Source organism: Gavia stellata, chromosome 1, assembly GCF_030936135.1.
Source record: "Gavia stellata isolate bGavSte3 chromosome 1, bGavSte3.hap2, whole genome shotgun sequence".
NCBI lineage: Eukaryota > Metazoa > Chordata > Aves > Gaviiformes > Gaviidae > Gavia > Gavia stellata.
The window spans coordinates 44,411,900-44,439,713 of NC_082594.1; the positions used below are offsets into that span (position 1 = coordinate 44,411,900).

The following is a 27,814-nucleotide window of genomic DNA, read 5'->3' on the forward strand; positions in this document are numbered from 1 at the left end:
TCAGAAAAGCCCTGTTAACTCCTTCAAATCTTATTCCAGAAAACATTAATTGCACGCATTGAGAGTGAGATTCATTCATTTAACTTTCTTTACGTAACTGCAACTTAGCAGTCGCACAACTAAGCACTTGTAAGGTGCAATTTATCTGACCTACTTTCGCCATCTACTTTAGGATGAGATGGATCACCCCTACAGTTGCCTATTTCTGTCTGTTGACTTTAAGGTGACTAACTCAGACGCAAATGTCTGCATTCGTTCCAATGAATCTCACAGTGAGGATTTAATCTGGATGAGGGATTCATCATTATGAGACAACTGACTGTCCAACATGAAATGCTGAATCTTTGCTAATAATTCCCTTAATTTACTAACTGGTGTTCAGACCATAACATCCAATTCGTTGCCTTGTTTAGCTAATTTAACAATCACAATCAAAGGCTAGGGAAGCAGATCCAGAGAAATTACATTTTCAGTTGACAGACTAATATTACAACTTAGCTATGAAGTTCAAGATGTTTTTTCCGCATGCTATCATGAAGACAAGTAAAATTCCAAAGCAAAGTTTATTGATCTGATTATAACCAAATGATCTCTTTCTGGTATTCTGTGCATTCCCGAAGCATAGTTTTATGAAAGCATTCTTTTAGCTTGAAATACGATGTGCTCAACATAGCGCCTTTGTCCTTAAGGCTGCATGATTATGCCTTTGCTAGCACCTAGACAACACTCTTCATCCACAGATCTCAAAGAAGTTTACAAAAGTAGATGCATGGCACTGACAAGCATTTGTCTTATGTCCTATGATGTCAAAGTTACATGCACAGTCTTGTCGATAAAAGAAGTGTTATGTACCATACAATACACACTGAAATACTGCAAATAATCTTTCTGGTCCAAAATGATTGTTAATCTTGTTTTCATTTTTGCAAGTGAGTATTTTTAGAAAGGGAGCACATCCATCCACCTAGGAACATACACATTCAGTTTACACTAAGAGAAAAATACATTTTAATAAAAGTACTAAAGTAAAAAAAAAAATCAGTGTTTAGTCTGTTAAACAACAGAAAAATTCTTATGAACTAGTGATACTGTCATTGAACTGGAGAGAGTTTGAGAACAAGCTTGCTCTGGCTTTTTCACCCTATGATTTGGAATCTGCTCACAGTACTGCCAGCTTAACCAAAAAGGATTAACTCTCATATCCAACTGAGAACACAGATAATTCTCAGTAATTGGTAAAAAATGAAGATGAATGGGGCTGAGAGATAAGGAGCAATTAGCTCATCAGCAGTTACAGCTGTGCACTCAATCCGGATCCATCTCTTGAGTCTCGGCCCCTTTTAAAGAACCCAAGCAGAATAAGCACAGGACACCCCCTCCCAAAAAATTGCTATACCTGCCCATCATTCCTCTCTCTTCCATTTTATTTCCATGCTATACAGAGACACCTGTCATAGCATTCTGTGTAAATTACTACCTCTCCCAGGACCTGTATCTACAGCCAATCTTCTTTTTACACTTAAAAAGAAAAAAGAAAAAGAAAAAAAAAAAAGAAAAAAAAAAGAAAAAAAAGAAAAAAAAAACCCAAACCCGGAAACCAAATGACTACTGTAGACACTCTTAAGTTCCCTGTCAATCGTTTCATTATAGCAGCATCATCTGTTTGAAAATATAAGCAATTCCCTCATCTAATTATAGGGAGGATTTGAGGTTCATTAACATTGCCAAGGCAGAGAATCAGATGTGCAACTGCAGAGCTGTGCTCAGTGGCCTGCATTCTCTGTTTCCTTTTATTTGCTTTTTCAAGGTCTCCAAGACTTTTTCCTGAAACCATAAAAGTAATTCTTTCCTTCAAAATAGACACGTGTGTTTAGAAAAAGGAAATGACTACATTTTGTACTGTTCTATTTTTGGGCAAGGTCACTGGAGAAAAATAATTTCACTTAAATAATTTTATCTCTGATTCTGGATGAAAAAAAAGAATAACACTATGCAAAAAAACGTTACTTTTGAACAACAGATCACAGGAAACCTTTCATTTGTCACATAATTTTAAATATTGCAAGGTAATGCAGATGAATAGGAAACCCTAACATGCCAAGAAAACCTCTTAATTTTCAACACATTTTGCGGTTGTTTATGGATTAACTTGCTAGCCAAGTGTAAAATGTTGCCTTGTATTTCCTAACTGTGTTTAGAAACTGAGAACACCAAAGTCTTCATGATTGCTTCACTTCCTTAAAGAAATAATAGCATTTTCTTTTGTATGAATGTAGTTTAAACAATGACATTTTCTTGGGACATCTGTTTTGAGACCACATTTTGAATAGATATGAACTCATTTCCTACTAAGCAAGCAATTTACTATTGTTGATAGTTGTTTACAAGTTTTATGAGTCAGATTTTAGCAAGTGGCAAAGGTCTTTACAAATCCTTTGAGTATTCCCTAAAGTGTATGCATAGTGTTTTCATTATATAAAATGTTCGGGATGCAAAAGTATAGGGACTGTTCTTCACTTCCTACCAAGTTACAGACAGCAAAGCCTAGCTCACAGAAATAGCTTTAAACATACTTATTTTCAAAGGCTTCTATCTTTTCCTGCTGCAGGTTAATGAAGTATGATAGCAGGGTACTAAGTACTTAAGCAGCAAGGAAATAATTGAGCTGCTCTACCTATCTATAACTTTGGAATATTAGATGTAAATATACAACTGATCCTAATATCACCCTAAGATGCTAATATGACAAAGAGCAGAATCTCTTCAATGAAATTGAAAGTTTGACCTTGACACTCCCTTTCTTTTAATTCTGCAATTAAGTTAAAAAAACCCAACACACAGCATAATCTTTTTTTGTTTGCTGCCATACGGAATTCATATTTTAAACAAAAACCCAATAATTTATCTATCCTGTATGCTGTATGTAGAATTGCCACTAAAAAGAACTCAGGACATTTTTCCTTCTTATCTGCAATGTAGCTCATATCAGCCAAGCTGTCACAAGACAGTACTTGATATAAACAAGAGATTGCAAAGACATCTCAGTAATCAATATTAGGATGGCTACAGTATGGAAGCCCCAACCACTGCATATCATTTGTCTCAGCATCTATTTCTATGACCAAATGAAGCATTAATTCAAATCATAAATCTATGGTGATTTAAATCTGGGAATGAGCACCTGCCTGCTTTAATGATTTATTTTGTACATTTCAGTAAGCAGGAGATTTGTCCATATGAACTGACAGGTCACCTTCAGATGCCAGTAGCAGACTGTTTATCACCATGCAGACTAGCATCTCATCTTAGCAAGTAAATATTAAACTAAAAGAATCCAATTGATTGTGGATGGGGGAGAAAGGCGTTGCAGCCATATATTTTACTCAGTGTGCTAATACCTCACTCTGATTCCTCTGTAATTTCTTTTTTTTTTTTTTCCCTTTTTTCACCACTTCTAAAATGGTAATTCTGGTGGGAGGATGCAAGCTCAAGGTTACCATACAAAACTGAGGGATATAAAATAATTACTTATTAGTATCATTGGCTTCCTTTAAATCCCTTCACTCACTAACCTTTTGGCCATTGCTTTGAAGGACCAAATTAATACATTTGTGTAGTGCTCTGTATAATTATAACCTATAATTCACATTAAAGCATCTGATTAAAACCGAAAAGCAAAACAATTCAGAAGTAAACCTGACAATTCAACTCAAGAGCCCATATTTTATTTATCTTCTCTTATAAAGGCATTGGAACAGCCTAAGAACACGGTATGATCAATCCATGTACACCGACATACCATAATGCCTGTTACATATGGGCTAAGATGTATCAGTTAAGCTTTTAGCCTGGTTGGTTAGTTTGTTTGTTCCTTTTCAGTTTCGTCAGGCACATAACATCATAATTTAAAATATAAACCAAAATCAGGCTATTTTCTTTTGTTTTATTCCTTCTTCCTGTCAACTCTCGATAATGTAGTATTTCAAATTCATGCCTAACCAGCCATAATTTAAAATATTAATGGTATACGGACTTGATATTTATTTGAAAAGACACAAATAAACATCTGGAAAAAATGCAGGGGGAAAAAAAAAAGCACACACCTACTACAAAGCAACACCTTTGAAATACAAGTTCTTGTGAAGATAATACAATATCCTAATTTTCAAAAATGCAACTAGTAAATAGAGACTTAATTCTTAATGAAGCTAATAATACCCCGGCATTAGTGGTAGTAGGTATCACTTCTCTGATTCCATAGGCATAACTGATACTGGACATTAGATAGGGCTCACTAGGAAAGAAACAAGTCAATGCAAACTATTTTTGAGAAAACCTCTATAGGAAGAGTATAGCTCAAAACTGGATGCACAGACAAGCACACTGTATTTCCAGAACCATTCCTCATGGAATGGAGAAAACTGGAATGCTGTTCACTCTACTCCGAAGAGCCATTTTTTTCTGAACAAGATGAACTCAATTCTTCATTCAGTTAAATTGGGAAATTAACTGAAGTTAACAAGTTAAGGCGCTGAGAGGAAATTTTGACGACGACAATAAATAATCTTGCTTCGCTAACTTTGCTCTACGAAAATAGCCAGAATGTATTTTCTTAAACAGGGAAAATGATTAAGATGTGTAAGAGCAGATTAGTTATCTAAATTATGCCTCAAACAATGATTTCAAAATAGATTTTTTTTTTCTCTTTTATTCAGAGGAAAATCAGATATTCCCTCCATCCACTCTCCTACAAATACTTCACATGGTTTAGATGTTGATTACCTGTTAACTTTTCCATTTCCATGGACGTACAAGGCGTTTGTCACTAGAACTGCCAAGCAGAATAACAGTTCCATAACCCAATCTTTGAACATTTTATTTCGCATAATGCATTTCGCTAAGTCTGAAATTCCAATCTAAACTAGCTTCTAGTTCTAGTACAGACTGTTTATCCTCCCAGTTTGTATTTACATTTTTTACTCTTTCTCGTTACTTCACTCTTCTTCCAGTATGTTAGGGGCCACCTGGTCCTTCCATTTCGTTTGTACCTAGCTCCTCCTCCCACATTTCAAAGACACCTAATCTCTACCCACTCTTGTCTTCTCTCCAAGAGGACAATCTTTCCACTAATATTCTAGTGACTGCACATGTTGGTATCTGAGTACTAAAACAACTAATTCAAGAATATTTTCTTTGCCATCACAGAGGCGTTTTTTAAAGCCTTTCTTTAAAAGAAAACCAAAAAATCTGGTTGCCTCCTTATGCAGTAATGCATACATATTGGTGTTATTTAAAATAGCATGTGCCTAGGAGAACCAGTTCTTTGAACTGCAATTCACGTTATTTCTAAATAACAGCCTACCGATGCCTACCGAACTGTACAGAAATGCTGTTCGCAAACATATATTTATTTATGTTACGGTTAGCACATAGCTCTCTAAGACTCATTTCAAATGTATTTAGGACATGAAAAACTAAAAACCAAAACTAAACAAAAGAGCCAAAATAAAAACAAACAAAAAATCCCTATCTTAAGCCATTTTTTTCCAATATACACCAATCTTGCCTGCAGTCTTCTGAATGTTCCTCTTTGTCATTGAATTTCTGTTGCTGAGTTAATACTGTCTCAACATGATAAAAGGAGCCAATACAATGAAATGGCATAACAAAACATTTTACAGCAGACACACACAGATGATTAAAGATTTAATCAACAACAACAAAAAGTTACTCTAGCTTTGAAGTATGCTTTAGCAAAACAAATCGTCCAAACAAATGAATAAAGTATACTGAAACAATTCTTTTTTGAGAAAGAACAAGAGCTGCTGATGGCTGCTTACGAAATGGAAAAACCTGTTAACTACATTTTAAAAATGTGTTTATTAAAATAAAATACGATAGGAACTGCAGAGCATGGCAATAATTTATTGTGTATGTATGTTTTCCTTTTGTCACAGGGCACATGAAAGTATGAAATATTTTGCTTTCAAGCTTGTGTTCTGAATTACCTAAAGTCGATACCCAGCACACTGAGCAGAGGACATTGTTAAATTTCACTTTGACACCATCATCTGTCACCCCACCTGTACTTTGAAAAATGAACTCTAAGCAATCAAACCACTTTCTTTCATGGAAAATATTAACTGGAGTCTGCAAAAGTAACCTGCAAAGGAAAGAATGTTTTTATAATAGTAACAACAATGCTGAATGCTGGTGTAAAGGTCAGATACAAAATAAAACTAAAAGAAGTAAGAAAAGGAAAACAAATATGCAACTTTTTATACCAAATCAAAGACTTCAGAAGGAAGTCCAGAAGGATCACCATTTTAATAACATATCAGAGCATAATGGACATATAATAATGCTGTGTTTGAGACTTACCGACACTTGAATTCAGATCTCCATTTTCAGAGTCTGCTCCATGCTGGTTATTACTTGCATGATAGTTGGACATAGCTTCCAATTTAATTTTTTTCACTTTCATTGCTTCTGCTATGGCAGCATTGGTGGCAGCTGCTGCCGCTGCAGCTGCTGCTGTCAGGCCTGCAAAGAAGTATGAACAAAATTTAATATACATTATTCTATGAGTCTTCATTATTGTAGGGACTAAGACTGTTACTCTTCCTTTATGCTTGCTACGTAATGAATGGAGAACATTGCAGAGTATTATTCCTCTTGTTTGATTTGAAGTTTGTTAAGTTTTTCAAGTAAAATGTTTCTCATCCTATTTAGATAGTTACTTCTATATGTCCATCTAAATCTTGACTTGATATCCAGTAACTGCAGTCATAACACAATCATAACTAACTGGAGATACAAATACATGCTTTCAGAAATCTAACTTAGCTGCAAAACAGTGTCTTAAGTGTCTGGCTATGAATGGGTGAACATGTACATAACTGTACTTAGGAAAAAAAAAACCTTTAGATCTCAAATGTTTGCCACGCTAAAGAAAACAGAAAAAAACAGGTCTATAATTTCTATTTAAGAATAACAAATGAGAGAACTAAGACATTTATTTCTCATTTCACACATAACAGCAAGGAGATGTGAGCATTCTAGGAAACGTTTTTAGAAGAAAGGTTAGTAACGCTGAACATTGGTAAAATACTTAGCTTTCCCCAAAACTTCAAGTCATTACGGCATTTATCTATGAGATGAGGAATTATTAAACCCATTTAATCCAAATCCCAAAGCCATCTTCAGACAATCCAAGTGCTCTTCCTACCAAGTCACATTTCTGCCATCCAGCCATTTACAAGAATGTTCTACACAAATGAGAAAAGTTCTTTTTGTCAAAATTAGAGAAATGGTCCAGCAATGCCTTCAAAACTCAAAATTAGATACAGTCTTTACTCCACATCATAAGTTTTTGCCCTCTTCCCTGAGGCAGGATAATTTTTCTGCGGTCACCGAACAGTGCAGCTACCCACTCAGATCCCTTTGCCCCAGCCTGGGTGGAGAGAAGTCAGCGTCAAACTTCACAAGAGCTGGCTACCCCACACGACTGATCCAGGGGGCAGAGCTGGAAATTAAAGAGAATTAAATGTAAGAAAATAAAGAGAAGGCATTAAACCAGGTAGGTTTTATGCAATTATGCAATCTCAGCCCTCAGCCTGTGATGCCACACAAGGCGAACAGACCATCAGTCATTTTGAATCTAGATTCTTCCCTGACCGTGGAGAAGCTTGAAAAAACTCAGTGTAATTAGTTTAAAGGTGCCTGCTTGTCTGATTTTCAGCTAATCTGAGAGGTGTGAAGTGTCTTATGGATCTCAAGAGGAATTAACTGCACAACTTACTATTCTAGTGGGCCCAGGCTGCTGCCCAGCATAGGAAGAGTGCAATTTAGCAGGAAAGACCAAATAAGCAAATAATCCCAAGCTGCTGAGGTAAATACTGCTACCACCATTGCTTCCAAGAGCCTCTCGTTGTCTCCTTTGCCTCCTTAAATGGAAAATGAGTTCACTCTTGCCATGTTTTCGGCTAGCGATGGGGAGAGACAGAAGGCAAAATCCAGTGGGGAGGACGCAGAAGGTGAACGGACATCAGGAATCTCTGCCATCCCAGGGAAGACAATGAGGTGGCATATGAGAAGCCTTTGAATATATTGTGGCTTGACTCAAGGTTGTTGTCCTTTGTTTCTTTGCATGACCGCATAAAGATTAGCAAATAGTTCCAGCCTCCCAACCCTCCTCACAGGCTGACTTCTAACACCTCCAAGTGCAATGAGAATTACGAAGTATGTAATACTTACAATCTGCATAGGTAGAGCAGTATTGTTTAGAAAACTGCTATTTCAGGTAGAAGAAGATGTACCAAAAGCCAAAAATCAAATCAGAAGGTGGATAAATACAAGTGTTTAATTTTATTTTAGCTTCTTCTACTATCACAAATTGTGCATGTTTTGATCTTAAGAAGGTATTGACAATAACATGGATTGCTTCCAATGATATTTTTACCTTAGAGGAAGGATATGAAGTTATACATTATACAAATTTGGTTACAGTCCCTAAATTAGGCCACAGAAAAAGGGATGGTGCACCTCTGAACTTTGGTTTGCATCCTGTGCTCATGAAACAATACAATAACCTATACTTCCTTTTTTTATGCACATCACTGACAAGCTAAAACTAGCATCTTTAAAGAACAATCCTTTGGAGGGATATTCAAACATGACACAACTAATGACTACAACAGTAGCCTTCGAACTTTTGGCTGTGACTGCACTTCCAGACCAGCAGTTTTTAAGTGCTTCCAAAAATACCATATTGAACAGACACTGGACATTGGGCTAGTGAGCCCACCTGTAAATACTATGTCTCACTGGGGTAATGAATGACCCAGTTACAAAACCGCGAAAATACGAACTCTCTTTTGGTACAAAATTTGCAAAGAAGTATACTTCAGTGCTTCTCTCCAAAGTAGACCACAATGCTTCTCTCTAGGGGAAGCCATAACCTTTGGATAGGGACCGAGAAACTAAAATACAGATTGCTTAGTTCTATAGTACGATTTTTGCAAGATAGTGCTTGTGATAATAAATGATAAGTTTTAAAAGCAGAAACTAAACTTGTAATTTCATTCCTTCTCTCATACAACCGCCTAAGTGATTGAAATGATTACTTCGCTATACAGCAATTAATTTAAGCTGTATGAATCTGCAATGCATGTCTCATATAAGCACCAGTGTAAGTGGGGGGGGAAATGTGAGTAGGGAATGATCCTCAGAACTACCGCTTAATGCCGTTCCTCACAGCAATTCCAGCCTACAGCACAGTTTCTGCTTTACTGCTACTTTTTCCTATCCCTTGACTGTCACAATATAGGAAAGCAAGAGGTCAGGAAGGTCCTGAGCCAGCTCCTAGAGCCTCTTGCATTATAATCACTGGGGCACTGTGGTATGGTACAAGACAAAACTTTCTTTCTAGCACAGGGCCCGACTTACCTCACTTACATCACTAGCAAAGGCAGCCAAATATATTATAAACAGAAGAGGTTAATAAGCTGCTATGTATCTGCATGTCTATTTTAAAATTCTAAACATTAAACTTCAGTTACGGGTATATACTTGGGTAAATACTTGGGATTTTTTTTAAATTGGTTGTTTGAGAAAGCCTTTTGACCTAAACCTTATTTAATATCACTTTACTCTTACAACAAGTAGCCAAGGAATTTCTGAGGTGCACACTTCTCTACACTACAGAAATTTTATCTTCAAATCTGAGATAATCAGAAGTCACCTATAAAGGCAACTGAAATGAAAGAAATAAGGATCACACCAAACAGCCACTTACAATTTTTTTATTCTTTACAAACATTTATTTGAACAGTTAAAAAGTATCCAGGCCAAAATATTCAATGGATTAAAGTCAATGGTAGTTGTCATTAATATTCTGAAATTGATAAGTTGTTTATGTCTGGCATTCTTCCTGCTGATTATGCAGTGAGACAGGCAGCTTTATAAATATCTCATCACTCCATCGTCACACAAATTTCATCGACAGTGCTCATGCACAGCTATTAGCAATATGAATCTAACCATTACAAGAGGAAAGAAAATCGAACATGTGGCATTAATACGCAGTCCTGGTTCCTAACCATCTGATAGGCAGATGGTGTAAAGCGGATTCTCCAGCTGAAATGAAGGGGCACATCATTTAAAACCTTGTTTGCATTCTAACTGATATCAGTGCCATATTGATATACATGATACATCATGGCAGTATTTGAACAATCTAGTTTGTTTCAGTCATAAATGTTTACAGCCTTATTTTTTATCTTTAGAAGCATGTTCTGAAGAGCATATTTTTAATTTATGAAACCTATTGTTTACTTCTGTTGAACCAGAAGATTAGCGAAGAGCAGGAATATTAAATTACCACAACCACAGCAGTATAACTAAGATGGATGAATAAAGTATGGTTTTTCAATAAAAGATGTTAGTAAAGGAATTAAAAAATTAGCCTAGACATTTTATGCATTAAATACATTTATTCATTTAAACCTTACAGCTTTTCTCCCATGTGACATACTTAGAACTTTAATGCTTTATAAAGCTATTCATTTAAATCTCTTACTGCGTGCAATTAATCTTGTCCAACAATTTAATTCAAAAAGCAAAACATCAGAAAGTAAAGTTCAATTCAACCATCATGCTTCTGAAGTAATCTCCGTATTGCTGACAGTTCCTATAGACTCAACAGCAAAAGTCTGTTCAAGGTGTCTTGCAGGAGCCGTATGAATTTGAATTACAGCTCAATTGAAAGCTCTCCAAGCCTTAGTAGGAACTCAGGAACAAGAAGCAGAACACCAAAAGAAAGCGTGAATGATCCTTTCCTACAAAGACCTTCTCTCTTCTGTCACTAGATTACTTTGGCCTGTTGGGTGTGTTTGTAGCTGTTAATTATGTTAATAAAGTTGCAGCCTGCTGCCTCTGCCAAATATAATCATAAGCTTTCTCCTGCCAAGTTCTAGTCTAATTTACACCCGTGCAACTCTACTGAAGTCAGAATTTCGTGGGTGAGAATGAGACCAGAAGTATGCCCAGTATGTGAGGCTCTAATGCTGAAAAATGAGTGAACAAAACGGAAAACAATGACAAAAAACATAGCATCTTCAGAAAACAATTCTGTTCTAAAAGCAAAACGCCCAAGAGAGCTGTCATACATCATGACAGAGTTTCAAAATGTGTACGAATTACTGGTGGGCACTAAATCACATCCAGGGTTTCTGCCAACAACTACTATTCCCTGCCTTAAGAGAGAGCTCTTAAAACTTTCCATTTTGATGGCACAAGCAGCTTACAACACACCCCATTTGTGAAGGAAAAAAGAAAAGGACCTATGAGTGTAACTTTCTCAGCCTCAAATATGTCTCAGAATACACATTTTTGAATTGTATGCCTAAACTTGGTCCCGGGACAACTTACGAAATTATTTAAGTAATTGATCTTAATTCACTTTTAACTTCCTTCGCATAACTATGCCTAATAGTAATTACAATTCCTAATAGTTTTTCCAATAAATAAGTAATAACTTCCTTAATATAACCATTACCTTCCTTTATATATACTATAGATACAAATTTATGGGTACAATAATACAATAATAATACTACAATATAGGTACAATACAATAATATATATATGTATTTTCACAACCTCTTTCTTTAGGACTTTGAGAACATTTTCAAGATACCTTACCTTTGCCATCACAGAACAGGCAGAAAACCAAAATATGACTGTCAGCAGAGTGTGTAAAATTTAACTTCATTTATTTGCTGGAAAGTTCCTTCTGTAGAAACGCTTTATTCATTGCATGGGAGGAGGTCCAAATCTCATCTAAATTCTGAAAGAACTCCTTTCATTATTTCAAATTAATGCTTAATCCTTCTTCCTATAGTTTATTTCAGCGGTACTGACTTGAAAAGAATTCATGTCTTTTCTTGACTTAATTCCAGATTTCATATTGAGGTTCTTACTTGGGCAAAATTCTTACTAAAATCTGTAAAACTCTGCCTGAAAAAGAAAGGCAGGGTTACCTCCTAGGACTTGACCCCGATCACTGTAGATTATTGCACTGGTTTCATGGGTTTCAGCAGTTCAGGTACAAGTTTCTGGTAGCTTATTACGCTGCTGCCCAGTTACTTCAAATGAAATAGGATCCTAACCTTAGTCTCTGATCTAATGGGTGTTTTATATAGTGTGATACATAAAACAAGAAGGGGAAAGCAATCTGCAGGAGGACAGAGGTCTGATTACATAGACTGGATTGCAGAAATGGGAACTTCAGACTACACCTTAATGTTCCGCTAAAATATACCGAGTTTCATTAGTAGCATTCTTTGTGTATAATGTAGGCCTCGAATCTCACAGTTATCCAGAAGCCTTATTTCTGTTAAGCTGCCTGGATTGATCCAATACAACAATATTGGTATACCCTAAAAATTTCACTACCTATTATTTTGGGATAATCAAGAAATTCTTGTCTGGCCCTTCTAGCTCTATTTTCCTGTTCAACTTGGGTGGGTCAGCATAAACTGCTCATCCAGATCACTTTTTAACATCTTTAAAAGGTGTATTATTAACGGAGTCATGTAAAAAAAAGTGAAATAACTAATTGCACTTTAAATACTGTTAAAGAAGGAATGCTTAGAAAAATTCAGCCATGTGATCTGGTTTAGACTGGTGCAACTAAAATGAAATTGCCAGTCTTGCACTGGGAGAAAACCAGTGTATGTGAGGCTCAAACCATCTGTTGTTCATCAGACTAATCAGACCTTTTTCCTGTAACTACTCCTAAATTGCAATATGAATTTTGAGGTCTGGGTATTGCATTTAAAATAAACAAGCAAAAGAGCTGAATTTCCACAGCAATCTTCAAATCTAAAAATCTTTTTACTTACAATGTGTCTCTGCAATTAATAGCAAGTTGCAGAAATAAAACATTGACCTAGAAAGAAGTAGTGTCCTCTTGATTTGTTTTGTTAAAAGTAGATAAAACTTAATATTAAGACTGTATTTTTTGAATGAGAACTACTGGCAGGTTCAATAATGCTGCAAAAAAATGTGTAAATGTAACAATTTTATCGCTAATATTTGCCATTTATGGAACTGATGGACTTACTTACATTCCATGAAGTTATTCTTTATTGTGGATTTATTCCTTGGTACTGAAGAGTAAAAGGTGAAATCATAAAGTGCATTTCAAATACCACAACAAATAATTACTAACTGTTATAGCTGAACGGTAATCTGTGAATTTAGTATTGGCTTGGTGCAATTGTGACAGAATTAAACAATGTATACTGCATAACTGCCTCGCTATATTGTACTTTTCAGCAACAGTTTAAAATCCTACTGGAATGCATACAGCATCACCACAATACAATTAAGAGAGAACATTCTTTCTTAAACAACAGTCATCTTTTCAAAAGCTATAGATTCTCAGTTCTCATTCAGTCTGTTGCATTATTCATTTCATGTGCAACCTCATGCTGGACCATAAATTGTTACTTTATCTAATCAAAGGCGACTTAACTCCACAGAAGGTCAAAGGTTTAATTTTGTGAAGTATTATCTTACGCTATGAGTTTAACGGAAAAATAGAAGAAGAAAAACAGCCAAGAAACTGGTAATAAATGAACCTTTATTGCCTCAGGCATTGGCCTAGTTAATAAACTTTCATTGAAGGTTTCTTTCAACTGTTATGGACAATGAGGTAAAAAAAATCTTAAATTACAGCCATGTGTGACTTTTAAAGCAGGCATTCTTTTTTATCTCAACCTCCCCAGCTTAGGAAAAAGACAAAGAGATTGTCTTCAATTTCTTAACCAAAAATGTATGCTTCTAAACAGATGAAAAAGTGCAGATCAAGCCTTTTTAAAAGCAGAGGTCAGCTTTGAACAATATAAAAAAATACTTTTCCTTAAGTGTCGAATCTTGATCCACCATCTCTTTAACTGAATAGCATGCAATTCCCCCCCCTCCCCAAAAAAAAAAAGTATGTGGGAAGGGAAAATATATATACTAACAATATATTATGCTAACAATGATGCTTGGTTCCTAACAGACTTTCTGTTTTACATTTGCATTGCTAGAGTGCAATAATGCCTCTTGTTTAATAGAATGACTTATTATGGGAACAACTTCCCTGCACTTTTTGCAAACAGAAGTTCCTTTCTTCTTTTTGTGTGTATTATCTCATGTTCTCACAACACTATTCTTGCTGTTACGAGAAATTAAAAGGTTTAACATAATGACAGTTACTGGTAGTTATTGGTGTTCCGTGAATTTTCTTGATTTAACATTCTTCGATTTGACTAACTACAATGCCTTTTACCAATATATTCTTTGAGTCCAGTTTAGAGAAATGTATTTCAGTTTAAGTTATACAGTCAAAAACAATAAGAAGATCAGCAGTACTTACTTAATAACACCTTAGCCTCTAACTTTAGTCTAATTTATAACTAGATGGACACAATTAATTAATTGTAATACTGCTACAATTCAAAAATACTGAAAGGACGTGTTCATGCCTGTAACAGCAGTAATGTAGCTAAATACTCATAATCTTTCAACCAGCAGGAGCTTTTGTAGTTTTTTTAACAAACCTAATCCACAGCTTGACACAGATTCTGGGGTAATGGCACACAGTTCTTTGATTAAACTAATATCTAAACACTGTTGAGGCAGCCTGACGGCCCCGCGGAAGTATGTCTCCCTACAACTTCCGAGCTCAGCCTTGCAAACAGAATTGCCAAATTCTTTCCGATAGACCCACTGTAGTCCAAATGCCTTATCACGTCTGTGAAATTTAACTTATTCAGGTGTATAAGTATTTGTGGCATCAGAACAACTTCAGACTAAAATGAGATTTTAGCTGCAGATCGCAGCGGTGCACTTTTAGCTTTTATAGCCTTCTGGTGGGATGGATGTGCCCACACAGGGACCTGTTCTCTGCACTGGGTCCACACACTGAAGAAACAGTCCACCGATATTTACTCAGTGTGGTATCAAAGCCTTTGTGGCCTTTATGGCTTTGGTCCCAAAGCAACATTTTTGCCTAAAGAAAGCAAGATTAGCTTCTCACTTTCAGCTACAGACTTCTCTCAGGCTCCTGCCTTCCCCAAGAAATGAAAACAGCATTATTCCTACTCATGAAAAGAGAAGGAAAGGAATGGAGGGCTTTAGCTGAAAACTAAGTCTTCTCTAACTAAGATGAAATATTACCATAGCTCCTCATTAGTGTATCTTCAGTAGACCTTTAAAATACAAACTACTATTTCAAGATATTTTAAAGAAATTTTTCATAGGATTATTCATTAACAGTGTAAGAATAAGCCACATGTTTAAATAAAAATTAAAATATTTTTAAAGAACAATTTTGACTCTGTTTTTTCATATTTACTTTAAAGTAGATATTGTTTCCCACCCCCTGAAAACAGAAACCTTTGTACTACAATATATGCTGACAAATTCTATAATATTATTCTGATTGCTTCTCTGTATTTGCAGTGTGCAAAGCAGGTTGCACCAAGCATTATAATGACAGAAGTCAATATAACGCTGGAAAAAATCCCAGAAATCCATTGGTTATTTCAAGGCATATATACCATTGTTTTAACACAGAAAATTGAGTAAGAGAATTTTCACGCATCAAAATGTAAAGAATTCACCTGTAAGGGTCAGGAGAGTCTCCTCTCCTCCTCCATCCCTCTATTCACTTGAAGTGGTGTAACTTCAAGAGCTGCACTATGGCTTTGGTGCTCTTATTTCTTCTTTTTTTTTTCTCTTTTCTTTTTTAAGTTTCGTTAGATCCATTATGCATCACGCTGCACCAGAGGAAAGGCATAGGGCTAAATGTACTATTACAGCACAGTGATAGCAGAGTATTGTACTGTGATGCAGGACTGTGATACTGTACAAAGTAGCTGTGTTAACAACTTACGGGGAACACTGTGTAGTCCTGCTTTCAGATGAAAAGGCAGTCGGTCCTGACAGACAGCCCTCTCTCACCTATATGCTCTACTTGTTGCACCGCGTAACAGGACACTAAATCCCATGGGCAGCACCCGGAGTGCTGACCAAGGCACTTGACAACTCACACTCTTGGTGGCTTCTTACATTTGAAGCCACCCGTATCTCTTTCCAATACAAACTGTGGCACGACAGTGGGATGATGGGCACTTGTGTCTTGTCCCAGCACTCAGTCAAAGCAACACCAAATTATCACCCCAAATCAAGGAGTTCTCTCAAGCCCACAGTGTTATCACAGAGTGACATTTCTGCATAGTTTTGTTTTGGACCTCGGAATTGCCTGGTACTCAAAAAGTAAACATCTGAAGACTGTTAATAATGTTAAAGGGGAAAATGTGGTATTTATAATGCAAACATAATTACTGTGTTTGGTTATAATACAAAAAAAACCATGCAGTAACTTTTCTATAGTCCCTACCATATTGATGTAATTGCAGTCCATATTATGGAAAACTGCAGGCATTTGTAAATTCAGATTTACTTACGTGATCATACATGCTTCCAAAAGGCATAATTGCTGAAGCCAAGAGCCGATTGGTACCACTGTCTACCTCATTATGGACAAATATTCAAAGCTCACCAAATATGTAAGCATAAGGGAGTCCCAAGATTGTTTTTGGCATAACCCCAAGAAACCCTCATGATATCATGTGTAAATGAGGCATTATATGTACATTGCTAAAAATACTTTGTAGAAGACAAAATTTTATGTTACCATGCTCCACTCAAGTTGGTGGCACCAATCAATAGACAAAATATAATAACAATTATTTCACAGATTCCCTATTTTGTAGGGAGAACTAGATTATAATTTGCAGCAGATAATTTAATTAATCTTTTTTTCAGCCATTAATGAACAAGCTATCAATAGATTAGGATTTTCACAAATCCATCTGTTACTGGAAATCACTTTCCTCCACCTTGTCAACATTCACACAAGAGTGAGATGGGACGTGTGTTTTATAATTTCTCATTCCTCTGGGTTATGACCTTCCTTCTTATCATTTTAAATTCCAAGTTTTAGACTTCTCTGACATTCAGATTGGCAAGATGGACTGCACATTTAGCACAAAGTAATAAAAATAATTGACAAAAAATTAATTATTATCTAGATAGTAACTCACTTTTTTATCCCAACCACAAACAATCTAACTTCAACCAACTGCAAGATGCAATCTCAATACTTAGCAATGAGAGTATTAACAGTGGAGAGTAAGCACATGGAGAGAATGTCTTTAATTTTTCAAATAAAACTTATGCATAGCCTGTTTCTGGTAAGTAGTGTATGTGCATTTCTTTGGTATTTTCTAGACATTACTACTCTGTAACACTGTAACTTCTGGACTAAAATTTTCTGTATCAATCATTTGGAAAATGGAACAGGAGCATTGGTATTACTTTATCCTAGAAATCAGAACATGCACCTTCTAATGATTTGACACTAATGTTGATTTGAAGTCACTTTGGAAGTCATACAGGTAGCTAATAAGGTTTCAAGTCTAAACTGTTGATTATAATTTACAGCATTTGTCGCTACACAGCCCGAAGAGCTTGGTGGTCACTTTTCTAAAGTGAAGTGAAGAACACATTAGCTCTGAAACATGCCACGTGGACTGCTAACGTACAGAACTCCAAGCTTTTTTGGCATGCCTAAGTTTCAGAGGAAACAAGGGAAAACAACTGGATTTGTTGCAATTCCTTACACTGAATTGTTGCGTTTCTTTGAAATTGAATTCTTAATCACTACTTAAGACATGTTAAAACAGATGCTCAGTTTTGGAAACACAGGAATTACTTTTTAAAGGATGCAGACCTGTTGTTGAATTTAGTTTTGTGATGCACTTACAGGCCATAAAATTAAGGAATTTTTTTCTGCCAGTGGTTTAAGAAGTTTATGAGACATTTCTAGCATTCTCTTTGTTCTGTTCCTTAATTGGATGTATTAGTCACATGCTATATTTCTTTGCCAAGCTTGAAAAAGAGTAGTTCCTCCATCTAGCAAAACAGATTTTCAGTGGCAATAACAGGCCAAAAGAGAACTGAGTTTTATCTAAGCTGCATGCTAACCAATGGCTGGTATACAGTGAGCTTTCACATAATAAAGGCAGATGAAGCAACATGATTCTGTCCTTTCAGTAACAATATTTAATAAAAATGCCATATCATCTCCGGAGACATTCATATATGCACAATGTAGTATCGTGATCAAATCTGAAGAGTATACATGCATTTCTATTTACATTTTTCTCTCTTTGCTGTTGACACCCTGCCCTTCTCAACTGCAGAAAGCACATTTCAAAAGTGGCACTACAGCGTTGTCTCAACTGACCACGTTTTTTGAAGAAAAAAATTTACAAGTAGGATTTTTCCACTCTCACGTTTGTTGTAAGAAAGCTTACATTGCAGGCAAACTTTAGTGAAATTTAGCAAAATGTTCTACTTTCATTGGAAAATGCTACCGTTCAAGCATAAGTGATTGATATCCCCCATATGAAAGAGCATGAAATACAAAATGAGTTATAAAATGGCTTCAGTGCATAGAAAGAAGATTGTGTCTCACAATGTTGATGATACACAGGAATTTTGCATGGATTCGTACTTCCAGTCTCCTAAATGAACAGTCTGTTGACATTTCTACACCAAACTAACAGAATGCCAGAAAGTCAACTGTATCCTGGGCTGCATAAAAAGAAGTGTGCCCAGCAGGTTGAGGGAAGTGACTCTGCTCCTCTATACCTCTCCCATGAGATCCCACCCGGAGTACTGCATCCAGCTCTGGGGTCTGTATACAAGAAACCCATGGACCTGTTAGAGCAGGTCCAGAGGAGGGCCACGAAAATGATCAGAGGGCTGGAACACCTCTCCTATGAGAGAGCTGGGGTTGTTCAGCCTGGAGAAGAGAAGGCTCTGAGGAGACCTTACTGCAACCTTTCAATACTCAAAGGGGGCTTATAAGAAAGATGGAGAGAGACCTTTTACCAAGGCCGGTAGTGACAGGACAAGGGGCAATGGTTTTAAACTGAAAGAGGTTAGATTTAGATTGGATATAAGGAAGAGATTTTTTACAATGAAGGTGGTGAGACGCTGGAACAGGTTGCCCGAGAGGCGGCAGATGTCCCATCCCAGGAAACATTCAAGGTCAGGTTGGACGGGGCTCTGAGCAACCTGATCTAGTTGAAGATGTCCCTGCTTATTGCAGCGGGTTGGACTAGATGACCGTTAAAGGTCCCTTCAACCCAAACCATTCTATGATTCTATGAAATATCAACTTTATCAATAGGATCAAATATTTTTTGCATCCAATTGCAGCAGCAGCTAACTTCAATCTTATCCTTTTAGCAAAGAGATATTTGAACCAATGTTTTTATTTCACGCTACCACATAAACACCAAAAAATTAAACTTTAGTCCAATTCAAAGCTTCTACCTTTGTGCTGTCTCTCCCCAAATCAGTCCTTCACTAGCATTGAGTGTTAACAGAAGCAATATCATCTGCAGAATGCCATTAATGCAGAACACTTCACCATGTATTTACGTTCTTTTTCTCATCCTCCGTATTCATACAAAAGGCCCAGATGCAAAATTATGGAATATATTTTTTCTCGCAGTACGATCTGGCTTTTTGATAGATTCTATAAACAGTTATTTTGGCAGCTTTAGAGACACCGCTAGGACAGTCACTTGGTTAGACAGCTGATGGCCTGTCTGATTCTCCTGTCTGCCATTTTCTTAGGATTTATCTTCAGTTTGTTGTAAATTAAATTCAGATCATTACCCCACACCTACAAGACCTCTGCTTAACCACATGTGTGAAGCATCCCTTCCACAGAAATCCTTAGTTGGTAGCAAGAAAAATCTGAAAAGAGATGCTGAAAGAAAATAGCCGGATAATATCTGAATGAGTTTTGAAGTAGTTCATCCTTTTAGTTAAAAATATGATTGTTCTAACAAAAGACCAGAAGAAGAAATTAGAGGCTCTTGAATTTTAATTCTCATATTACCAGAAGGTATCAGATATGTCATCTGTATTTTAATTTTACTCCCATCTACCTATTAGATGGAGATAATACTTCCTTACCTTACAGAAGGATTATTAATATAAATCAGCCAAGAGCTGTACAAAGCTATAAAAATAAAAAGAAAGTGCCAAGCATGTATTAATATTGTTATCAGCCCTGGTTCTAAATCTATAAAGTCAAACAACGTCCATAAAATGCAAACTAAACTTGCCTAAGAAGTGAGGGCAGCGGTTCACTGTAAAGTGTACATGGGTAAAAACCCACAAAGGAACTATGGAAGTGAAACATTGCTTTCAAATTTACCACGCACCTTAAAAGGTCACAAAACACTTTTGAGCCCAGAAGGCATTGACGAAGACTAGGAAACAAACATTTAGGATTTTTATTAGTTTTGCTGGAGTTTTTTTCTTAAAACCATCAATTTAACAGATACAAGATTTTTTACTAATTTGAAATTCAAGTTAGTATATGGTCAATTGAAATTCTGAAGCAGGAAGGGAATAAGATCAAGGGTTTAGCAATTTTCAAAGAAAGATCAAAACACCTCCCAATATCTGATGATTTGTCAAAAAATCTTAATTTCCTGAAAGCTGCTTATGGCTTTATTAAAATGAAATTTTAAAAAATCCCCATCCTTCTGTTACTACCTGAGCTAGTTAAATGTGAAATGTACTCTTTCTAAATCACTGACAATCACAAGAGGGAATATAATGATTTTACCTTATGTTTGCAAAATGTGACTAGCTATTTTTTGTTGACTGTAAAGGAAGTCGTATTCTGAAAAACAGGATATTAAGGATTAAAAAAATATACTTCTAATCTAATTGTACCATAAAGCGATCAGACATTTAAAATAACGGCCTGAAACGAAAGAGGAACAATATGATTATCTAATAATCTTTCTATCCTTTACAGACAGGAAAAAACAGGTGTAGATTTGAGAACTATTACAACAGGTTACCTGTTCAAGGATACAGTAGGAAAAGACATCATTCTTTATCTCTACATTCATTTAGAGTTAAGAACATTATTTCGCAAAAGCACCATTCTCAACTTTGTTTCTAATCCAAAATGAAGTGTACACACACAAAAAGGAGAAAAATAATGTTTGTCTTAAACAGAGAATTATTAACGTTGGGGAAAATTCTCATACAAAGGTCCATCTAGCATAAGATAATGCATTAAAGCCTTATGTGAACAATAGCCTCTTCAGTTGTTGATGTGTTTTTCCAGACTGATTGGTTCAGTCAATCCTGGCATAGACTTTGTTCCTCTAAAATACCTTTATGGATAGCTGACAACTATAGGAACTCTCTAATTAAGTCAAAACTGTGCATTTTTATTTGTTCAAATGAATTGTTCCAAGCAGGTCAAGTACTGCAGAACACACAGTAATACCCAAAGAATATCTTCTTTGAAATACTGGTACCCAACTGAAATATGCAGGTATCTTTCCATTTTCTGGGAGCTTCACTGGGAGACAAACATAGACTTCAGGGCAGGATCAGTACTCCCTTAAAGCAGAGGTTTTTCAATATAGAATTATTTGTATTTCAAATTGTTAAAATATGGCTACAAGAAGTAATTAAAAATTCAATATATTAGGATCAGTTTCCAGGGTATCATCTGTAGATATATTTTGGAACCCTGAGCAAATAAGTATCATAGAGCAGCACACACTGTCCTCAACAGCCGTAGAGAAGAAAGAAATTGAGATTAATTTTGTGGGTCATGGTTAGCAAATACAGGCACTTCTGGCTGGGGTAAGTGAGAGGTGAAGCCATGAAGTATAATTGCAATGCTCTAATTCCTAAAACGTGAAATATCTTGTATGTACCTAATCTGGTAAACATAAGGTCTATGGGGTTTCTTGTTTTATTTTTTTTTTAAATAATATACTATGTAACTATGTGTCTATAATGGGGGGGGTGATAATATAGTATGTATCTTGCATTTCTAATATATGCTACTCCTATTGTGTCATTTCTGCACTGATTGTACCCCTATCATATGCATTTGGAAGCAGTATCTTCTTTAAATTTGCTGTTGTTGTTACTATTATTATTTGCACCTTCAGCCTTCCTATGCATTCTTAAATTAATAAAATAAGGTAAATATTGAGGAAATAATAATAATAATAATAATAATAATGATGATGATGATGTCAAAAAATTCATTTTGATAGGATCGATATATTTTTACCAATATTCAAACTTTATTTTCAGCAACTTTGTAGTTTCAAAGCTCACTGGCTTGAGGATGTTTGAAATTTCTACTGAATTATGTTAAAAAAGAAAATTCTACCAAATAGACCAATTCTGACAATAAATATTTATCCTGTGTATTTGCGTTTAGTTACATGGTACGCTCCTGTGTAGCTCTAGAAATTAATATAAAGCCAATGCAGCAGAGGGAGATATTTGAATTTGTAGTTCAGAAGCTTCTGACATTAGGCATTAGACCATAAGAGGGTCAGAATAAACACTTAACATTCAAATTTAAATATAATATTGTGTAATACAAGAAGATCTATAGAGTCATAATGTCTGAATATATTAGGTATGATGATAATATTTCTATTGATTTCAGTTGTTAAAATAATGAAACTGGATTACACAAATCAATTCTTGGACTACAACACAAAAGCATAAATTATTTCCTTTACACTTTCAAAATAGGCTTTTCAAGTGAGACTGACTGTAACTATTTTAGACTTCAACTAAAAACAAGTGTTAATCTTCTCAACCTCACCTAAAAAAGGCTTAGAGTAGTCTTTCCATTATCTTATGGTTGTCAAGCTTAACAGTCTTTTAACCATCTTACAAACAGCTTTCTCCGTATGATCAATTATTTAAGACTCCCGCTCTTACATCATTACATCTGCAAGGAGAGGAGGTGTTTCAATAGGAGGATCTACCATTAAAGACAATTAGAGAGCGGTCCATTTCCTTTCACGGAGGGAGGACACTCACAAAATGCTGTAAAACATTCAAGAACGCATGGTTTCTGGTAATGTCTTTGCAGCTATATGTAACTAAATATTTCATAATTTCTCAAAGTCTAACAGAAAATAAGGCATTGGCTTTTCAGGCTGTCAGGCATGGTGTTTTTATTTTCAGACAGAGAAAAGTGCTCATCTGTATATTTTAAATTATTACTACTCCAGCTGGGAATCAGACTATAGTCTTGAAATTACACTGCTATAAAAACATTTAAAAGATTATGTTTGTCCACTATCACTGTTACAGTTACTAAAATAAATAAAAAATACCGCATTTTTGAGAACGTATGTTACAAAATAAGTGGTGATGCAGAACATGGAATGTAACCAAATCTGCAAAGCACAAAGCTTGTATTCAAACCTGAAGTGTGAAGCAAAGAGGAATTTGCATTGTGAATGCAATAAAAACTGTAAATCAGTTCTTTAAAAGCAGAAGACAACAATCTGAGCTAAGGGCTGTAGGCATCACATCCTAACCGGGTGTACAGAATACTACGGATTTCCATTCTGGCAGAGCAAGTTAAAGATCTGCGATGGAGATTCACACTCCACTGTTGTTACCAGGAGGTAATTATACAACAGTATTTCTAATGATGGAGTCCCAAAGCAATGCTTCTTCTCTTCCCAGTGGAAAATATCTTTTGAAGCAAAGAGTGGCTGTGGGATTCAAGAGGAGGGAAAACACATACCATAAAATATAATTAAAAATTGTGGAGGCTGCCTATGACAAGAATAACCATAAAAAACAGATACAAACCAGCTGGCTGTTAACAACTCCTGAGTTATAAAAATCTTAAACCTGCTGTAAAGCACTCAATTCGATTTACATAACCACAGAGCTGACATTCCTTTTAGGCTCCTCTGCTGGGGATTATTTTGACATGTTTTAAGGCAGCATAAAAAGCAACTGTGAAAGGAAGACATGTATCATCTTACATAAAAATTCATTCTTGCCTTAAGATTGGACCTGCGCACTTTAATCCCAGCATCTTTACTGAAACTGAAAAATACCTTCAACGGCTACTGGTGATTCAATTTTATAACATTACCCCTTTGGTGCTCATATTTTTGATAAAGTTGATAGTGTGTGTATACACACAAAAAGAAAAAAATCTATACAATCACAGAAGCTTAAGTTTTGGTATTATTGCACAAAACATCAACTCCACGAGAACCCACTATAGAGCGCAGCATATCTAGTCTTAGATAGATTACGTTGCTTAAGATTGTGATCAGCCTTTGCTAAACAAGAAAAGCATTTCTTAGGAACGTAACGATGCAGACAGCGTTTTACATGACTAACACAGCTTGCTGTAGGGAATTAAAATAAACAAAATAAAATAAAATCAATCGTACATTGAGTGAAGTTTTGATGTATAAGTGCTGGCAGCTTACATTGCCCAGAGCACAGAATGAGTTTTGCCATTTGATAATTTGCTTGATTCACTGTGCTGCCTCATGCAGGGCATTTTATGCCTGATTTACGTTTAATCGAGTCACCTGCTTAATGTTAAGGAGGGTCACAGTTAGATAGAAGGGTTACAACCATATAGGGCTTTCAACATCTCCCAGTTTGACATAAGAAATGGGTGTAAGTGTTAGAGGTCAACCTTTTTCTTTTATTTTTATTTAATGTTCTCTATGGAATATTGCATAAAACATTAATGTACCACAAAACCAATTTGATTCCCTTTTGAAACACAGTAGGCAAATATGGATTAGGAGACTCGAAAGACTGACAAACTAGAATAAAAGCAATCTGTAGTCTAAGAAGTGATCATCTATATGTGAATTTTTTTAAAGGTTTATAAGGTACATCCTTACTTACACAAAAATGAATGTAAGTTTCCCCTTTAACAGATATGCAATCAAATTTAGTCTGGTGTCTGTGGAAAAAATAAAGGTTATAAAAACAAAAGGACAATAAACTTTTACTATAATTAAGGTGTCCAGATTTACTATTCAGACTGAACGTTCATCCTTTTAAACATATATAACTGGACGTTAGGATTGCCAGCATTTTCTTTTGATAATGATAAGAAAAATTACATCTATATTTAAGAACATAAAACTAGATGTGGACAACTACTACAGATTGGAGGGCTCAGCCATATCTGAACTTTATAAATATTTCTGATTCTCTCAGTGTTTCAACATGCTGAAAATTACTGCAGGACATTATGTATTTTGAGATTAAAGTCCTCCCATACAGCACTGAAATAAAATAGACATTGTGCCAAGTAAGAGACTTAAAAGATATATTTTAAGGAGGAACTGTTACAGTTAGCAAGGGAAGATGGAATTCAGCACTTACCAGTTTGGATAGCTGCACTTCCAAGTTCACTTGATGCTGATTCAGATTTAAAAAATAAAGTCTTTGGGGTTTTTGCTATTTTGGGAATAGTGTATATTTTTTAGGGGGAACAGTGTAGAGTTGCAGATGTAAGTTCTAAAAGAATCTGGCATTGTAGCTTTAGCAAACTACAGGGAGCATGATGATAGTAGTAAGCCTACATCCGAAAACTCCGATAAGATTAATATTAGTTCATTGGAATGTTCTAAATAAGAAAAAAAATTATACTAATTTATCCTTGTTTACAGCACTGGAGGACTGTTCTTATGCTAAAACTAAAACTAGCAATCCTGTTGGAGTTCACATCAAGAAATACCATGTCTTTGGTTGTTTCAATACCGTATTAATTCATTATCACAGGAAAAGACTTATCAGTCTTTTAAGTGCACTAAAATATGTACATGTTATGTCATGAACCCAGCTCAATTCACAGTGAATCCAGAGGGATATCAGAAGTTTCAATCCTTGACTAAAATGTGATTTGATTGCCTGCTAAATTGCATGTGTGCGATATACATCATTTTGTGGAAATGATAAAATACAAATTTTCTTACTTCTTTTTATTACTATACCCAGAACATACTAAGCTTCTTCAAAAAACATATTGAGCATTTCCACAGATTCATCTAACGGACAACATATAGACACAGTTCTGAATCCACATTTTTAAAATAATTTACCTACATTGACAGTTTCACCCATTTAAACATTAACCTTCTAAAATTTAAGCATTCAGTTCAAACTCTTCATCTAGGTTGCCTATAGTCAATGAAGAGTCACAGGCATCTCCAGAGGGTGATTCATGTGGTCTATCTTAAACTGAGATGTGTCACTCTCTAGTATCCATGTCTGATGCTTTACACTGGTTATGAAAGAGGATGACTTGCTAAGATGTTAACAGTTACATTTCAGACATATTAACCTTTCTCAGATGAATCTCGTCCTTGATAGCTAACTTCTTAGATGGCTAAAGCTAGGGAAAATGAGTTTCTTTCCTCAGATAATGGAAATATAGTGAAGATGTTTACCTGCATGCTTGCCATTTCTAAGGAAATGTAATGAAACTGCTGCTTTGGAATTCTATTTCTATGTACGTATTTCCTTCAAAATTAGTTTTATGCTCATAAAGAACTACTACAAGATTATCTCAATAACCTTTAAACCTACTTGATTAAAAAAAACATACTTTAGAAAAGTTTAAAACATTTTAGACATCTCAGCAAAATAAAGTAAGCCTCAAAACAATGCATGCTTTGTATTGTTCTTTAAAGAAGAAAACAATTTATATTGAACATTCTTTCTTTCCTTCTTTCCTTCAAGGACTCCATTTTTACACAAAAATTTAAAGAATAGATCCTGATGGACAAGACAGAATAAAATTCACTTTGAATTCTATTAGTTCTCTCACCTTCTATCAGTTACGGTCAAATATTTTGCCAGGTTTTTTTTTTTTTTTTTCCTTGTTCCACTTCCCATTAAAATCAAATTAGGGAGGCAAACTGATTTCAAATTATAAACATTCACCTTTTAATCAAAAACTAGATTTAATGTCAGAGTGCATATTGCTAAAGAATGCAAAGCATCTACTGGATTGAGTCCTTCCCAGCTGGATTACTGATAAAATCTGGCCCACATCAGCAGTAAGAGCGTTATCAGTAGGAACTCTACGTTCAGTGGTCGGTCCCAAAAGTAGAGTACGACATCAGCAAGTGTCCAAGCCACTCTCATATAATATAGAACCCACCATATCACTGTTTGTGCTTTTTATTACTGTATAGAAAAACTTGAAAATATAAATTCATCAGAGCATACAGAGAATCTCACGCTCAGACAGATGTAGTTCTGTTCACCTGAATAAACTTAAAGGGGTGATACGCAGCGATGATTATGGGCCTATTTATTTCATTTAGTGGAGCATAGTACTGAGATATCTGAATTAGCATGTTCACATGGTACATGCACCACACAGAGGTACTAACTCAGGTATGGAAGCTCTTTTGTCATGTTATAATAGTGATACACCCAGGCTGACAATGAGTGATCTCTTTTGTATTGTAAATATGCTCTTAATTCCACCTTCTTGAAGGCAGTGGCAGACAAAAGAGGGAGAAGTATCGGGAATTGTTTCCAACTCTGAAAAGAACCTATGAAAATCTACCAGCTTACCCTCTGCTTCTGGTTTTCAGGACAGGCTGAAACTGTCTATGCCCAGAAAGCTCTGTTCTCAGTAGTGTGCCCTCTCTCTAAAGAAAGTGTTCTTACATAGTATATTTCACATGAAAAAAGTAGATGGCTACAGCGAAACATGAAGAGAGAGTGGAATTCTGAAAGCCTCAGCATCAGAGATACCCATTGTGCATGCTGGTAAGATTTATGGAATTCCAGCTCTATAAACTGGATGAGA

The 27,814-nt window shown here is 35.6% G+C and overlaps 1 protein-coding gene across 2 annotated transcripts in view; it reads right to left on the bottom strand.

Moving 5' to 3' along the window:
* The window catches only part of DACH1 (dachshund family transcription factor 1), a 337,708-nt gene that overhangs the window by 140,230 nt on the left and 169,664 nt on the right, over positions 1-27,814 (bottom strand). For both annotated transcript variants that reach the window (XM_059817543.1, XM_059817535.1), the window contains exon 3: positions 6,382-6,543. In XM_059817543.1, coding sequence (XP_059673526.1) covers positions 6,382-6,543 — 162 coding nt within the window. The remainder of the gene's footprint in view (positions 1-6,381; positions 6,544-27,814) is intronic.